This window comes from Lepidochelys kempii, chromosome 1, assembly GCF_965140285.1.
Source record: "Lepidochelys kempii isolate rLepKem1 chromosome 1, rLepKem1.hap1, whole genome shotgun sequence".
NCBI classification, from domain to species: domain Eukaryota; kingdom Metazoa; phylum Chordata; order Testudines; family Cheloniidae; genus Lepidochelys; species Lepidochelys kempii.
The window spans coordinates 250,519,802-250,538,284 of NC_136380.1; the positions used below are offsets into that span (position 1 = coordinate 250,519,802).

Here is an 18,483-nt window from a genome sequence, read left to right on the forward strand (position 1 = left end):
TTGTGGAAATGAGAAATATTCATTAGAAATGATGTTGAGCCTACTGGATCTGTCTTCACTTGTCTGAGACCTAACCCGGCACTTGAACTTGGTACACAATGAGCTGTATGTGTGTTCATCACTCCCCTCTACTGGAGGGAGTCAGACTTGCTAAGTTTCAGAGTAGCAGCCGTGTTAGTCTGTATTCGCAAAAAGAAAAGGAGGACTTGTGGCACCTTAGAGACTAACCAATTTATTTGAGCATAAGCTTTCGTGAGCTACAGGTCACTTCATCGGATGAAGTGAGCTGTAGCTCACGAAAGCTTATGCTCAAATAAATTGGTTAGACTTGCTAAAGCATTTAGCAGTGTGTAATGGTTCTGCTACTGCAGGCCTGGTGAGAGAGCTTCTGCTGGCTGTTATTTCAAGCATTAGCTGCCTGGGATGGTTTATTTATTTACTTGTTTTAGAGAAAGGATACGAATTCTAACTTTGTTCTCTGATGATTGTGATTAGTCAATGTGATGACTATGTATAACAGCATTAATAATAATACCATTATATATTAAATACTAAGGGTGAAATCGTATCCCCATTAAAGTCAATAAGAGTTTTGCCCTTGACTTTAATGGGGACATGATTTCATCCCAAGTGCTGATGTGTATATAAATTAGACAGTACTTTTTTTGCTTTATGCTTTATACCAGGGATCGGCAACATCCCTCGGCCCATGCCACTTCCCGCAGCCCCCATTGGCCTGGATGACAACTGGGAGGTGAAAGGATCTCATGCTTCCTTGTGGGTACAACCGCTGCTTCTTTTCTCTTTTAAATAGTCCCCTTCTAAGCCAAGGAATCATCAGTGTTTTCTTTTTAGAAAATTGTTGTGAGGGTGGTTGTTTTTGTTGTTATAAAGTCACGAAGGGCACCTCCTCACTGCCCTCCTTTCAATCACTTCTTCCTGCCATGCTCTGCTACGCTAGAGTTAGCGGCATGTGAAATTATACCTCCTGCTGCTATTACCGCTGGCCTCGTCCTGTGTGTCATTCATTCATGAGCAGCGCACACATTCTCTCTCTCGCTTATATCCATAATTTATTCGTCCCAAGATGCATTTGTGCTTTTGTTCTATATTTAAGCTGTTTTATTTTTCCCCTGTTAACTTCAGAAGTATTTAATCAGCTGAGTATGTACACCTAAAAAAAGAACCTACAAAATGAAAAGTTATGGAGGGGCTACACAGCTCAGGCGACTGTGAGTGAGGAATGCTAGCTGTCAATCTGGCTGGCTGCCTTCCATTGCCATAGAATTGGAGGACTTTATTACAGAAACTTACAAAAATGCTAAGTCTCTCAATTCATAAGAAATCTGTAAAATCTAAATTCTGTTTTGAACTTCCTCATGCCTCCAGAGAAACCAGTGGGACCTAAACTTCTCTCTCCAGAGAAATAACTCACAGAACTGCTGTTCTTTAGCACAGCACAGCACAGCTCATCTTTTCCCACCTAAGCATGCTGAGCTCAGGGAAGTTGCTTTGGAAAAGACAATGAACTGAGAATGCCGTCTAGAGATCTCTTGGTGGTAAAGATCTTGTACAAGCTTAACTCTTCTCCCCTTTAAAAAGAAAAGGAGGACTTGTGGCACCTTAGAGACTAACCAATTTGTTTGAGCATACCTTAGTCTCTAAGGTGCCACAAGTCCTCCTTTTCTTTTTGCGGATACTGACTAACAGGGCTGCTACTCTGAAACCTGTCTTCTTCTCTTTAGAAAAGGAGTACTTGTGGCACCTTGTAATTTATGGCAAGGACGTTAATACCAGTCTCCAGTAGGTGGCACTCTTTTGTAATACTACATTGGAAGCCACATGCTTCCAAAGACCCATAGGACTTCCCATGGAAACTTTATAGCTCCCTGCTGCTTCTGAGAACGGGGGGATTAACAATTTTTTAAAATATCTATTGATTTTTAGATCATTATACAAAGCTATACCTATCAACAATGTAAAATACACAGAAGAAAAGAATTAAACAAAGTCCTGGATTGCCTGTTACACCGCCTTGGCGACATCTCAAAACTTTCACTTGCACACCTGTGTTTTTCATTAGATAGGAAAGAAATTCTTCCCATAACATGTGGAATTCTCCTTATTCTTACAAATAAAGGGTCTGACCCTCCTTTATTAGAAAGCCACTTTGTACGGCCCTAGCATTGCAGAAGCGCCTTAAAGTAGGAGTAAACTCTCACTTTGAGACTCCTTTATTCTGCCAGAGCACGGTGAAGGGGCCTCAGCATAACTGAGAATCAGGCCCAATATATGCAGGTGGGACAATTTTGTCCATGTCAATATTACCGGTCTTTTAAAATGGGGACATAAGAACTTTTTTATCTGCTAAGGATCAACCTCTTTGCACAACCATGGACACCTGAAAAATTATTTATTTAAATTTTGGGGTGGGGGTGGGGGGGAGAAGACAACTTTCTAGTCCCAGGGTCTCAAGGAAAATCATGTAATAAATTTAGGGCTTAATCCAAAATCAGGGAAGACAATGGAAAGACTTCACTGACATCAATGAGCTTTGGGACAGACCGTTAGTTCTGACTCAATTAGCAAATTATGATCTCATACTAATTCTGTAACATTTGACCAAAAGTGTCTAATATTAGGACATTGCCAAATAACGTGTGCCAAGTTATCCCCTTGGCTTTCATGCTACCAGCACTCATCGTTGCGCTAAAATTTCCACAAATACATACGAGTCCAGTAAAGCCTTTGCAGGATTTCCAAGTGTTACAATTTTATTTTAGGCCAATTTGCAGCCCCTATTGTACAGTCCTGTATAATTGGCCATTCTCTCCCATCAAACACATATATTTAATTTGAATTCCCATCTTTCTTTGAGAGACACAAGAAAGATGAGGAGGAGAAACTTAGCTAAAGGTAACAAACTTCAGACAGCACACTACAGATTAGATCCTCAGCTGGTGCAGAGCTCACTTGACTCAAATAAAACTACTCTGTTTTACACTAGCTGAGGATCTAGCCCTAGATTTGGCCATGCCAAAGGGTCCCAAGCAACTTGACTTCAATCTCTCTGATGCTTTCACAGAAGATAACTCCCTCATCCTGGACTCTCTTCTCCCTCTGCTTCTGTGACTCTGGCCCTTCCCTGCCTCTCCAATCATTCTGCTCTGAGTAGAGCTGGTGAATTTTTTTATGTGAATAGTTTTTTCAACAAAAAATGCAGATTCAGGTTGAATCAGAAACATCCATACATTTTGTTTCAGCATTTCAAAAATGAAATGTTTTGATTTTTCATTTGAGAAAGACATTTTGTTTCAGAATTTCCCTCAATTTAATTAAAAAAAATTAAAAATATTTAAAACCCTAAAACCAAAATGAAACAAAAACAAATTTTGGGTAGAACAAAATGTTTAGTTTGATCTGAAATGTAGTTTTTCCAATTTTTCATTTCCTAGAGAAAAACAAACAAAAATGTTGCAGTCCAATCCAAAACCTTTTTTAAAATTATTATTATTATTTGGTTCAATGGCCAAACAGAAAAATTGATTATTCACCTAGCCCTAGTTTGGAGCTTCTCCTCTGCCTGCTCTCTGCCAGTGCCCTTGAGGCCTCCGTCCTCAGCCCACTCCTATTTTCCCTTTACAAGTTATCCCTTGGAAACTTCATATACTCTTCCATGCTGGCATCTCCTAACACTGTCTCTTCTCCCTGGACCTTTGCTTTTCTCATCCAGCCTCTCCTCTGTCTCCCTCACACACTAGCATGGATACTGTGCTTCCAGTTCAAAATGTAACATGATGAAAACTCCATCCCCATTCTTTCTCCTGAGTTCTCCATTTTCCATCCTTGACGGTCCCACCACCTTCTTGTTCACTAAGCCTCACAACATTAGTTTTCAACTTTTCTCTTTCCTTGTCCCTACAGTATTGGCTGTTCCCAAAGAAAAAACCTGGCAGAATCTAGCACCATCTCTAAAATCCATCCTTTCCACTCCTTATCCAGGCCTTGGTCATCTCTCATCTGGACTACTGCAACTGCCTCTCCCCCTCATCCTCCAGCTTCCAACTTGTTCCCTTCCAATCCAGATAATCTTTCTGGTCTGCCATTCCAATAATCCTGGAAGACTGTAGCATTCTTCTAGATAGATTCTGGGGGACTGGACTAGGCGAGGGGTTCTCTCAGATTTTTCATTCTGTGGATCGCTGTCCTCTTAACCATCCCTTCAGGGCTTCTTGTTCTAAACTTTTAGGCCCTGCAGAAATCCACACCTCTTTACCTCTCCAATCTCCTCTCTTCCCCCGGCCAGGCCTCTCAGCTTCCCTTTGTATCCCTCTCCCACTCTCATCTTTGTACCTTCTACCATGATATCGCCAATGGTTGGAATACCTTTCTCTTACTGCACCTGGCTTCCACCCTCTCTTCCAAATTCTTTCCTGAAATACACTTCTTCTGTGAAACCAACTGACCAAAGAACTGTTATAATAATTATTTACAAAAAACATTGTAAAATATCCAGCTCTGCTTTGTGATCTCTCCATCTTTCCAGTCATCTGGTACATGACAGGCCTGATTTTGAGAGGTGCTGAGCTTCCACCACCCCAACTGAGATCATATGAGTGCTCAGAACCTCTGAAAATAAAGCCCTGTGACGCCTGGTTTCTCTATACAAGGTTGTAAATTCACGGAGGTAGGCACCATCTCATTTGTTCTGTACACATTTTCAGTGCACTACTAATAATCATCACAGTATTGAGATTCAGAGATATAGATATCTCAAATGATTGAAGGCCAATCTGCCGTGGAGCAGGTTCTAAATAAAGATGCTGTAATTTTATCTTTTATTATTGAAGGGATAAGGTTAGCAAATTCGCAGCTGAGTTAGTAGCACAAAGATTCTGTAATTATTCAGCTATTTGCAAGGCTAGTTCTCTGCAGTTCCTAAAACAGACTGACATTTTGTGACTGATGTAGGATGGGAAAGCTTAGAGTGCTCAGGCTTTCACTGTGCGCATGTGAGGAAAGGTCCTGAAATGAGAGCCTTGGATAAAGAAGTCCTCTCTTTATCCATGGAACAAGAACAGCAAAGGCAGTTTCCCTGTACCACTGCATCTGCTGTGACTGGGTTGACCAATTCTATGAGAAGAGGGAAGTTCAGTCTTCACGGTCCACTTGTTTTTTGTCTCCTTGCTGAGGCAACCAATGGGTGCTGTAGCGGGATGGTCACCCCGCTCCGGCCCTGAAGGAGTTAAAACAGCCCTGGGAGACGGCGCCTGGGGGAGCCAATAGTAAAAGCGGCCCCAGAGAGGGCTGTGGCTGGCAAAAGCTAGGCTGCTTAGGGGAAGCAGCCACAGCTGGGGCCACTCCCCAGTCAGGCCACAGCTGGCCCTATAAAAGGGCTGAGGGCCAGGAGCTCTAGGAGTCTCATTCAAGTCCTGGAGTGGGAAGGGGTAGCTGCCTGAGAGTGAGGTACCTGAAGTGGAGCAGTGCTGGGTAAACCCCGAGACTGCAGGCCTTGATGAAGGCCTACAAAAGGTACTGGGGCTGCAGAGGGGCAGCCTGGGGATAGGCAAAGGCAGCAGGTCCTAACCTCCTTGCCAATGATGAGTGGCCATGACAGACTGTAGAGTTTTCCCCAGTGAGTGGGGGCTAGATGATGACTGGGAGTACCCAGTGAGGCAAGGTGGGGATAGAGGATTGGGGGTTCCCCTGAGAGGGGAGTCCCAGAGTAAGGGGGTGTTGCTGGGGGCAGAACCCTGAGTTAAAGGGACACGGGGCCTGAGGCAGGCGAGCCACCAGCCAGCAGAGGGCGCTCTGATGCTGGAAAAGAGCTAATTCCCAGGATGACCAGCAGGAGGCGCCGCGCTGGTGAGTTTCTCTTCGCTACAGGTGCCAATTTGTTCTAAAAGTGGTGATATTTTTTGTGATATGACCACTAATGAGAATTGGACAGATACTTCTCACAATTTATTTCACCTAATGAGGTATTCATGACATAATCATTCGAGTTTTTCAACACTAAGTTAGGAGAAGCACTGTACATGGAAGTAATAGTGTGGTAGCCTTCTTGACAGAGGCTGAGGACTGGACTAGATAGGATATTCTCTGACCTTTTCATTCTATGGATAACCTAAAAAGAGAGATCTGATCTTGAACTATCTGCTCTCCCAACCCCAATTCCTCACTGCTTTGTTCTATGAACCTATCTTAGATATTTATATAGCCCCTATTACCTTAATATCTGAGCACCTCACAGGCTTTAATATATTTCTTCTCACAACATCCCTGTGAGGTAAGGAAGTATTATCTCCATTTTATGGATGGAGTAACTGAGGCACAAAGGATCACGTAAATTGCCCACGGTCACACAGGAAGTCTATGGCAGAGCAGGGAATTGAACCCCGCTCGCCTGAGCCCCAGGTTAGCACTCTCACCACTGGACCCTGCTAACTTTCCTGTCAGAGTGTTTCTTTAGGGCGACTGCCAGGAATTGCTTTCCATGCCATTGTTGGCCCACACAGCACAGATTGTGTACCAATGGACTAGATTGTCTAGGTGGTCTTTGAATTCCAAGCCTATTTCCTAAGACTCTGTGGAGTTTCCCGATGGGGTACAGAATCACTGCTCACCTGGTGGGTGCATGTTTCTGTTCTTCTTCTTCATCTGTGTCACTGCTGATAGTGATGACACTGACTGCAGGGCTGGGTGTGTCAGGAATGATTATCGTCTGCCGCTGTCGCTCCCGCGTGGTGCTGGAAGCCACGTCTCCCCACCCACACGTGACAGAAGTGCTGCAGGCCGGGCTGTTGTGCACCATGGCACAGCGAGGGGGCGTGTTCTCCTTCACGCGTTTCGATCGCTGAGGGGAGCTGATGGCCTGAGAGGACGAAACCTCATATGTGGACACGTTTCTGAAAATGACAAAAACGATCAGTTGGTCAAAGCTTGGATTGCTCAGGTATTACTGGCTTTAGAGTCCTGGTGTCAACCTCTCTCACATTCTTTTGTTGGTGAGGGCTGGGCACACTACAGAACTGGTGTACTCGCCTCTTCAAGGGAGGGAGGAAGGGAGCGCTTCACATCACTCACCACTAGAGCTGGCTGAAAAATGTTTGGGTTTCTTTCCTGTGGAAAAGTTGGATTTTTTTTGGCAAAAATTTAAAAAAAAATTCAGTCTGAACACCAAAATAGTTCAATTTGGAAATGCTGCCTCATGGGAATGCCTGGCCATGGTGCATCCTGGGAGATGTAGTCCAGACAAGCATCCCAGCACACTGAAGGGAATGGGCACATGAGGCACCACTGCTGCATTTCTAAATCAAAATATTTGGTTTTTCATCCAAAATATTTCAGTTTTTCAACCCCCCAAAATTGGAAGTTTTCCCATGGAAAGCAGACATTTTTCACAAAAAGCTGTTGTTTAGTTGAAAATCCAATTTCCTGTCCAAAAAAAAGAAAAAAAAGTTTTGACAGAAAATTTTTGCCCAGCCTTCTCAGTTTCATTTGGCTCTGATGTGAGGTGGCAAAGGCAGTGGGTGCAGGGTGGAAGAAGTAAATAGTTTTTTCTTCACTAGTGGGGAAATATTCTCAACTCCCTCCTTTCTATCTTCCTAGTTCAATCCCCTGCACTAAAAGTAAATAAGGAAAATGGGGGTTCATTTGCATCAGGACCCTAAACACAGTGGAGGCAAAGAGTGGAGGCAACAAAAAGACCTTGAATGAAGAAGGAATGCATATTCTCTAGTATCCACATCATTATTCTCTAAAGCCTTTTTTCCCCTCCCCCCAGCACAACATTTTCAGAGTCAAAGGAAAAAAGACAGTTACCTTTTCCATAACTGGTGTTATTCGAGATGCGTTGCTCACGTCCATTCCATATTAGGTATGTGCGCTCGCCACATGCATCGGTGCTGGAAGTTTTTCCTTTAGCAGTATCCATTGGGGACCGGCTCTGGCGCCTTCCGGAGTGGTGCCTGCATGGTGCAGTATAAGGGGCGCTTGAGGCTCTCCCCATCCTCTGTTCCTTCTTGCCAGAAACTGTGACAGTGGGGAAGGGGAGTGGGTCATGGAATGGACATGAGCAACACATCTCAAAGAATACCATTTACGGAAAAGGTAACTGTCTTTTCTTTGAGTGCTTGTTCATGTCCATTCCATATTAGGTGACTCCAAAGCAATACCCCTGGAGGTGCGTAGCAGTTCACAGATGTGTCAATTGCAGCACAGCTCTGCCGAACCCAGCATTGTCCCTGGCCTGCTGAGTGCTGGCATAAGTGGTAAACGTGTGAACAGAGGACCACGTTGCAGCTCTACAGATGTCCTGGATAGGGATGTGCACCAGGAACGCCACCAAAGACACCAGTGCTCTCATCGAGGGGGCTCTGACAATCGGCGGTGGCGGAACCCCACCAGGTTGTAACAGATCTTTATGCATGAGGTAATCGAATTGGAAATCCTCTGTGAGGACACCAGGTGACCCTTCATCCTATCCGCTGTAGCAATGAAGAGTTGAGTCGATTTTTGGAAAGGCTTGGTACGTTCTAAGTAGAAAGCCAAGGCCCTCCAGATGTCCAGGACATGAAGATGCCTCTCCTCACTGGTCTTGTGCGGTTTGGGACAGAACACTGGGAGGAAGATGTCCTGGTTCATATGCAAGGTGGAGACCACCTTTGGCAGGAAGGCCGGGTGGGGCCACAACTGAACCTTATCTTTGAAGAATACCATGTACAGAGGTTCTGAGGTCAAGGCTTTAATTTCAGAGACCTGTCTCACCAACGTCACTGTCACCAGCAACGCAACCTTCCATGACAGGTGGGAAAGGGAGCAGGAACCCAACAGCTCAAAGGGTGGGCCGGTGAGCCTAGAGAGGACCAAGTTAAGATCCCACTGTGGGACAGGAGTCCATACCTGCGGGAAGAGTCTCTCGAGCTCTCTCAACAATATGTCCGTCATGTCATGGGAAAACACCATCTGTCCTTGGATCGGCGGGTGAAAAGTGGAGATGGCTGCTAGATGCACTCTAATGGAAGAGTGTGCCAGGCCCTGGTTCCTCAAATGGAACAGGTAGTCCAGAACAGCCTGTACAGAAGAACGCGAAGGAGAGATGCCACGCTCAGACGCCCAGCGGGAAAACCTCGTCCACTTGGCCAGGTAAGTCAGTCTGGTTGAGGGCTTCCTACTCCCCAGGAGGACCTGTTGGACTCCTTCCGAACAGGTCCACTCCTCCGGGTTCAGCCACGCAGCATCCATACCGAAAGGTGGAGAGACTCAAGGTTGGGGTGTAGGAGCTGGCCGGGGTCCTGTGACAGCAGGTCCGGGAGGTTGGGCAGGGGCCAGGGAGGGGCTGCTGACAAGCTCATGAGCATGCCTAACCAATGTTGGCGAGGCCACACCAGGGCGATCATTATGACCCGTGTTTTGTGTCTCTTGATTTTTGCCAGGACCCTGCTGATGAGTGGAATCGGAGGGAATGCATACATCAGGCCCCACAACCATGACAGGAGGAAGGCATCAGAGAGGGAGCCTTTGCTCAGACCTTGCCAAGAGCAAAACCAGTGGCATTTCCTGTTCTGTCTGGTGGCGAACAGGTCCACTTGGGGAGTTCCCCACCTTTGGAAGATAATGCAGGATACCTCTGGATGGAACGACCACTTGTGGTGAGAGAAGAAATCCCTGGTGAGCTGGTCCGCCAGCGTATTCTTGACACCAGGAAGGTGACAAGCTTCCAAGTGGATTTCGTGCTGATGCAGAAGTCCCATAGGCAGAGTGCCTCTTGATAGAGAGCCGACGAGTGTGGTCCCCTTTGCCTGTTGATGTAGAACATAGAGGCTGTGTTGTCCATCAGAACTCATACCACCTTGCCTGACAGGTGGGGCAGGAAAACTCCGCACGCTGGCCGGACTGCTTGGAGCACTCTGATGTTTACGTGCAACTTTGCCTCCTTCAGGGACCACATCCCCTGTGTCTGGAGGTTGCCAAGATGTGCATCCCAGCTGAGGTCCAAGGCGTCCGACACCAACTTGATGGAATGAAGGGGGTTGTTGAACGGAACCCCTTCCAGGACTGTTCTGCCACCAGTCCACCATTGCAGCGAGGTAAGTATCACCTGGGGAATGGTAACGATCTTTTCCAGGGGGTCTCTGGACTGAAAATAGACCACCCCCAGCCATTATTGCAGGGGGCCCCTTTCGATGCCTGGCATGGCAGACCACGTAAGTGAATGCTACCATGTGACCCAGGAGGCGCAGACAGACCCTGGCTGTAGTCAGAGGGCACGTGGAGACTTATGCGATGAGGTTCGTCAACGTGTGGAACCTTTCCAGCGGCAGGAACGCTCTGGCGCTGGTCAAGTCAAGGACCACTCCAACGAACTCTCTCCTCTGCACTGGCACGAACGTCGACTTTTTGTTGTTTACCAGTAGGCCCAGAGAGCGGCACATGGCCTGAAGCACCACAACATCCCGTTGGACTTGAGACCTGGAGCTGCCCTTGATGAGACAGTCATTGAGGTATGGGTAGATCTGAATACCCCCGCACCTGAGGTAAGTCGCTGCCACCGACATCCACTTGTTAAACACTCTCGGTGCTGTCGCCAGGCCGAATGAGAGGACCACAAACTGGTAGTGCTGGGGCCCCACCATAAACAGGAGGAAGCGTCTGTGCCCTTGAAAGATCACTATGTGGAAGTATGTGTCCTTCAAGTCGAGGGGAGCATACCAGTCTCCCGGATCCAGGGAGGGGATAATAGAAGCCAGGGAAATCATTTTACAGGATTTCAAAGCTCACAAGAACAGAGAAGGAATCAATGCTAGCCTAAGCAGCAGACATTCCAGCACTGTCACTGGCGGCAAGAAGGAACTGAGGGTGCGGGGAGCCGGCAGCGCCCCTTATACTGCGACATGCGGGCGCCACTCCAGAGGGCACCAGAGCTGGTTCCCCTATAGATACTGCTGAGGGAAAAGCTTCCAGCACTGATGCATGTGGCGAGCACACACTTAATATGGACATGAGCAAGCACTCAAAGAAGAAAAGTTCTGGTTCCATTTTACAGACAGTTTTTGACTGTGTTTTTGGTTTGGCCTGAAAGCTAACAAAAGGAATAGGTGGCATGTATCAAAGGGAAGAAATTATGGACATATCACACTGCACTGACTTATACAGGTTCCTTTGCATAACAAATGACTGCACAGTAGCATTTGCAGTGCCTTTTGAATACCAATGAGAAACATGGAGTATCCTCTTCTCGAAAAGAGCATATCCCTCATTTGGATACAAAAGCATCACAAATAACGTAAAATAGAGGACCGTGGAAAGCAGCTGCTCTGAGAGTGTCGGACTCCTTCCTAATGCAGATGCCTTGTGCCCTGGTGGCAGATTACTGGGGCCCGGGGAGACACTTTGTATGTCCAGATGTATTGTGATCTATTTCCTGTTTTACTGGCTTGCTGGGTCTTAACTGGCTCTGTTCTGTATTACGAATGGTGTAAGACGGCTGGAATCCTCTCAAAGTAAATGAAACATTACACATTAGAGAGCAGACAAACAGGAAGGATTTGAATACTGGCATCTTATGTACAGTGGAACTGGTTGTGAATTCAGTAGTTTCTCTGGCCCCAATCTGGTCACCTAAGAGCTGTGAGCTCCTTTGTTTTTCCCCTTCTGTAGGTCCAGCTACACAATCAAATAAACCCTGCAGCAGCGAGTCTCAGAGCCCAGATCAACTGACTTGGTTTCACAAGGCTTGTGCCATGGGGCTAAAAATAGCAGTTTAGATGTTCCTGCTTGGGCTGGAGCCTGGGATCTGAGACCCTCCCCCATTGCAGGGTTTCAGAGCCCAGGGTCTAGCCTCAGTGGGATCGTTTACATTGCTATTTTTAGCCAAGTAGCAAGAGTCTGAGTCAGTTGAGGTGGCACTGAAACTCGCTGTTGCGGGTGTTTTTTTGCTGTGTAGACATACCCTGTAAGAGCACGCCATTTCTGGATCTCTCTCTCTTTCTTGCTCTTTCTTAGAAAAAATCAGTGCTAATTAAAGGTGCTGGTTTAACAGTCCTAAAGACCTCAGCTCTCTGTCCACAGACCAGCTACAGCACAAGCGGCAGCAAAGTATACTTTTGACATACGCACCCTGCCAATGTGCCCCACCCACACGGATTACCACAGGAGCGAGAGGGTGATTGCACATGCATTCTTGCATTTTGTTCATGCAACTGCATGCTATGGGCCAGAACCTGGCCCCACTCCTGCAGGACAAAACATCCATAAAACTGATGGCTCCAGCCCCCCCAAATTCCCCTGTGTAGGAGAATCCTTGGGTGGCACAGAACTCCTGCAGTGGCCCCTATGCCACCTCCCGTCCCAGACCTTGGCGCAGGAGATGTTCTTACGCCCCCATGATTCCTTTGGGGCCATTGTAGACGAGCATAAGCTAGGGCAGCCAGAAGACTGCTCTAATGTATGCCAGGGAGTGGCCCACGTCTAGAATGAGGGAAGAGTACAGGCGGCTTAGGGCTATCTTTGCCCTTCACTTTGTGTCGAATGCATCACAGCTGAACCAGTGGATCTATCCCTGCATATAGGCAATCATCCATTTGCTCTTGAATGGACATATTCTAGGTGCACGCCGTAGGTCCATTGTTTCTGAAAATGTGGCCTTTTGAGGGGATGACAATGTTGAGGAAATGTGGCCACTTTTAGGAGTGTCATTGAGATCAGACAGAGGGAGACGGTTACACCTTTTGTCTGCGGATATGTTGGGATTGGGGCATTCTGAATCAGCACATCTGAATTGCATAAACAGAATACAGATAATTTTTTGTCGGGGGAGGTAGGTAGGTAATAAGAATTTTGACTGGCATTAATTTGCGGAGACTTATACAATTGACTTGTGGCTCTGCCGCTCACAGTGATGTGGTCATCCCCAACACAGGGCATTAAAATTGTATGACACCTCACTTCATCATGCAGTCTATATTTATAACTACTGTTCTATATATATTCACTGAAGTGGAAGCAACGGGGCTTTTAAGTGGTTCAATATCCACTAATTCTGCCAAGACATCAATTTAATGGATTTAAATAGGTACAGTTGCATGCCCTTCTGTTTGAATGACTTCTCCTCTCTCTTGGAAAGCTGAGCAGAACCCTACTACAGTACATATACGGAGAATCAGAATACTATGGGCCTGATCCTTCTCTCACTTACAACTAGTTCCTCCTGATTTACACATGGTGCACATGAGAGAAGAATCAGGGTGTCTGTTGGGAAAAAGGCATTTCCTCCCCTCTCTTTATTTCCACCAAAATTGCCATTAGCCTCAGTGCATGCAGCTCCGTCAACTTCAGGAGTGAATTTGGCCCTCGGAGTCCTTAGGCTTCCGCTATGCTCCCTGCCACTTACCTCGTAGATGACTGGTGCTGCTTGTTCTTCCTGGAGGAAGTGGTGCTGGTCGGCTGTTGCCTCATGACATGAGCCACACCCACATTCAAGGGCTGAGCTGCAGGAAGAGTCACGTGACTAGCTAAAAGCGCAGGCTGTTGCATGATGGGATTATAATGGCTGCCGTGAGCATGTGTGTTTCTGCAAGAGGAGGGAAATTGGAGATAAATGCATTTTAAATGTGTATCAGTTCTTAAAAGGCTTTCATTAGCCTCAGAAATGCCTCCAGCTAAATGTGACCTTGGGCATGCCAGTCCTGGCATCAAGCTTGGGTTGGTGTTTTTCTCCCTTTCTTCCCTTTGTTTTTCAGAGGCCTTTGCTTCATTCTCTCGCAGGGATGGGGGCGGCAAACCCTTAGTTTATATTCAGAACACATACCCCCACTGGAGCCACTCAGGGCCATTGCCTGTGTTGGCATCAGAGGGCAGGTGAGAGGGATGCACGTCACCCTTTCCCCTAGTGCTGACCTCACTGCCTCTGCAGTTCTCCGATCCCCACCTCTGCCTGAGGAACAAGGGACTCAGCTCAGTCCCAAACCAAACCGTCTCTGCGGCAGGATACATCCTATCACCCGACTATAATAGTATGCCTGTGGCTAAGGCTTAAAAACAACACACACACACATTCATACTTTGACCACGTGGGTAGCTTTTTCTCTATAGCTTGTTGTTCTGCCTACCGTATCCACCTACATGCTCCAATCCCCTCTCTGTCCTTCAGGAAGACCTTCTCCAGCTCCTTCAGATGCGACACACAAAAGCAATTCCCCACAACTCAGATGTCACATCAGGCTATCAGGGAAGCCAGAAGAAGTCTCCGAGTCCCAACGGTAGCTGACACTCCCTAAGGTCGCGGTATAACAAGGACTTTGGAGTGAGATGCCAACTCACAGTGGAGTAGCAATCTCCCACCAGTGCTGTTGGACCACCTGGGTATGGCACTCTTCCAACTAAGGTTCAAAGTAGAGATGATCTGCACAGCCCACAGGCAAAAGGAGAGGAGACAGCCTGCTGAAACAAAAATCTTCCACCCACCAACTGTTCACTGAGAAACCATCCGGGAAAGCAACTGATGTTTTGACACAGTAGTGATGTCTTATTTGTGGAATAAACCACAGCAATGGAGCAAGTGACAATCTGACCAGGTTCCTTTGGGGATGGACAGATTTCAAACTCCTTAACTATGCTGTGCTTGTGACTGACTGTCTCGGAGACTACAAGAGCAGAGTTAGCGCCTCTTTAGTGCCCGTTTTCATAAAGTATAAAGGGTGAAAATGACAAGGGGATTTGCCAGTCTGACATCTCATATGAATTTGCTTCAGGGGCAAAGGATTTGGCCTTACGAGAGCCTTGAAGGATACCCCATTTACCCACCACTTTAATCCTCTTACTTTCAAGGCCTTGCATTGCAGCTCCCATCCTCACTACTGCCTCCTCTCAGTGCCTACTCACACTGACCTCTGAAGTAGCAAGAGCAACTTGGCAGTGGAAAGACTATCAAAGGTAGACACAGCATCATTGGAGATGTTCCAGGTAGGGATGTAAATATCGGTTAAAAAAGCCACCTGGCTGGAGTCCCTCCGGTTGGTGCGGGGCCACTGGGGTTAACAGTTAAGGGTTAGTCTAACGCTTACCGGTTAACCTTTTACATCCCTCGTTCCAGGAGAGATGAAATAAACCATTAATGGAACAATTTCGGGAAGGGCCCACCATGATGAACGGGTTCAAAGTAATTGGCCTGAGAAGTGCCTCTCCATCCCTAATCCTTTGACAGGGGTCAGGATTTCACAAACAACTGTAGCACAGACAGGACCCGGCCAGAATTCCATTCCCACTCTGCCTGAAAACGCCAAAGACCCACTTTCCAGGCCTGCACCGAGACTGCCAAAGGCCAAAGCTCTCCTGCATAACTCTCCACAGATGTCGCCCCCCACAGAATTATCCTGCCTCTCAGGAAGTTTTCACCAGCGCAAAAAGTGCTGCAAACTGAATCTGGGATACAACACAGCACAAAACAATAGGGCTATTTGGCTTTTTAAACAAGCCACGACGGATGCGGATGGTCGGGGAGAAGATGCTGGGATCAAGAATGGAGCATATGTCTTTTTTCTTGTAAGATGTTATCGTGTCACAAGGACAGACCTGTAAGGAGCAGCTTAAGAGAGGCTAGACCTGAATTTGGTTTTATGATGGATGGTTCCCTTCATACTCAAAATATCCAAACCAAGTCAGATGCTGGGAGTCCAGTGACTGTGTGGGCAAAGACTGCGCCCACTGTGCATTCAGTGTTAGCCCAGAAGGACACCCTGGGATATTAGAAACTACTCAGACACAGAGGCTGTCAGACAGACATTCACATATAGTGGGTGTCTCACAGATATACACACAATACTCCAGGTTTACCTCCAGTCTGCCAGCGGCTGGGTCCCTGCCATGGTCTCTGGTATGACAGTTGCGTGCTGGACTGAGGTGTGGGCGGCTACTCCAGTCAATTGCTGCCAGGCTGGAGGGAGCAGGATCTGCTGGGTCCCGCTGGGCCAGGCCTGCTGTTGAACAGAAGAGAAATTGGTGGTTAAAAAGCATCACCACTCATTGGTTTGGTGCCAGCCCATCCTAGGAGGGAGGTTTTAATGCCTTCAGGAAACTACAGTAAAATAGTTTTCAGTACAGAGCACACAAAGGAGTAGAGAAATCCCTGTTAATATATTTTAAGGCAGCAGCTGAGTCACAGTTAGGAATAGGAAAATGAGAACTGGCCCGAATCTCAACCCAAACTTCAACTAGAACCAGAATTTTTTGTTTCTGTTCTTCAGATCAGTTTGGCTCAGAGGCCCCACCACACTCACTCCCTCTCCCCTTATCAGGCCTTCTGCCTTTGCGGAAATGCATCTTGGGGTCTCAGCAGGCCTGGCATATTTTCCTGGGCTGGATGCTGTCTTCAAATCTCATTAGTTCCCAGGCTTCCTAAGGGTTAGTTAATAAAACCTAGGTCACCTCTGAGCTAGGGACACCCTAGGCTACTAAAACTGAAACAAAACAGCTGGCTAAAGGCCAACAGAGTGTGTGCCAGATCAGAAATATTTTCTTCCTTGCCACCCCAAACAGAACTGAACAGAATATAGAGTCAAGAGGATCAGGAAAGGGAAAGGATGGGCTAGGAGGATTGGTGGGAGAAGTGAAAGGGATTTAAAGGTCAAAGAGGGAGTTGTGTATTAGGAGTCTTACAGTAGAGAAGGAGAGAGAAAGAAAAGGGATAGCTGGAGGGAAGGAACTGAGAGTAAGGGGAGCGGGAGGATGGGATCAGAGAAGAATGAAGGAAGGATCTAGTTGAACTGGAAAGAGGGAATGTGATGTGGAACAGGTCTGGTAGAAAAATGGATATTTCATGAGATTCAGATAGGCTTATTCACACAAAATCTACTTCACTAGTTCCAGTTAGCTCACATCTAAAGCACAGGCGGAAAAATGTGAGATTTAAAAACTAAATTCAAAACAGATATTACCAGAGGCAAAAGAGAGTCAATTCCTTATGCCTAATCCTAACAAATTTTTGATGACTAAGGGCCAGATTGTGATCCTCTTACTGACATGGGTACTACTTTATTCTCCAATTTGTCTCATTGACGTCAATGGAACTTTCCATGGAGTAAAGTGCTATTCAGCCCCGAGTAAGAGTATCAAAATCTGGCCCTGAATTCACTTCAGCTAAAGGAGCTTTAGTATGTGCAAGTCACTCAGGTGTAAAGCAGCTGGTTACTTTACACAAATAACAATTTCTGATGCATGAAAGGTGTGAGTGTCATGTTTTCACACTGACTGAAAAACAGCGGATTCTGAGCACTAATGCCCACTTTCACTGACTTGCTCAGGCAGTAAAGGAGAGTTGAGGGATCTGAGAATGAGAAATATGCTAGGACTCCGTCTGTGCTGAAATACAAAGCATGACAGTCGCCACCTTGCTGGAAAATTGTTCGGAAGCACAGTTCTGCCAGCTAGCAGGCTTTGGTGCTCCAATCTGGACAGTCAGTGGATATGTCTAGCCTGGAGCGGGGAGAGCGGGGTTGGAGAGTGGGGGAAGGCTACAAATACATATTTGTATTTTACTCCACAAGCAGTTCCACTGAAACCAGTCGGAATATTTGTGGGGGAAAGTATTATTCAGTGAGCATTATTAAGTTAATATTTGCCCAGAGCAAATGCATTAACAAATCTTTTCTTTAAAAAGTTCTCTGAAATCTTTAAGGACTGGAAGTTGTGAAGATCTTGGTTTTAACTCATCTGAAAGGTGACACTTCCAGAATCAGTGTCCCTCCAACATTGGTTCAACAGTAACTCAGAGGGAAAAGTAACATCTAGTAGATCACCAACATCAATTTTCTTCAGCACCTGGGACTCCCATCCACACCTAGTCTGTCTACACTGCAATTAAATAAACACTGAAGCTGGCCGGTGTCAGCTGACTTGGGCTCAGGCTGCGGGTTTGTGAAATTGCAGTGTAGATGTTTGGGCTCGTGCTGGAGTCTGGGCCCCTCCCTCCTCGTGGGCTCCCAGAGCTCAGGCTAGAGCCTGAGCCATATCTGCATAGCAATTTTACAGTCCTGTGAGCCCAAATTAGCTGACACAGAGCAGCTGCAGGTCTTTAACTGCAGTGTAGACGTATCCACAGTGGCCCAGTCCAACCCTACTTAGCTTGTGAGATCTCGAGGAGATCACAGCACACAATAGATTTTTTGTGTAATTGCCTTCCCATTGCAAATTTATTTCTAATTTCAATTTTTATTGATAATCACTCAATTCCTATGGTTGAAGAACAGAGGTCACAGTGGTATCTGCTTGGTATTCATGAAGGGCTGCTTTCTATAAGCAGAGGAAATTGGCCATTATCACTAGTGCTAGTCATTAACATACAAAAGTAGATAAAAGCAATATCATTTATTTGTTAAAACCTAATAGTTTCTGCTTATGCCCCCTTTAATGTTCATCCTTCCTTCCTAAAGTTGCACACGAGTCACGAACTGAACGGAGAACAGCCTTAACACAATGGTGCACAGT

The 18,483-nt window shown here is 46.4% G+C and overlaps 1 protein-coding gene across 5 annotated transcripts in view; it reads right to left on the reverse strand.

Annotated features, from left to right (window-relative positions):
• HIPK2 (homeodomain interacting protein kinase 2) overlaps positions 1–18,483 on the reverse strand; it is a 181,657-nt gene that overhangs the window by 11,489 nt on the left and 151,685 nt on the right. For all 5 annotated transcript variants that reach the window (XM_073322961.2, XM_078850440.1, XM_073323001.2 and 2 more), the window contains exons 10-12: positions 15,835–15,977; positions 13,394–13,573; positions 6,627–6,908 (exon numbers count right to left, since the gene is read on the reverse strand). In XM_073322961.2, the coding sequence (XP_073179062.1) occupies positions 6,627–6,908; positions 13,394–13,573; positions 15,835–15,977 (605 nt within the window). The remainder of the gene's footprint in view (positions 1–6,626; positions 6,909–13,393; positions 13,574–15,834; positions 15,978–18,483) is intronic.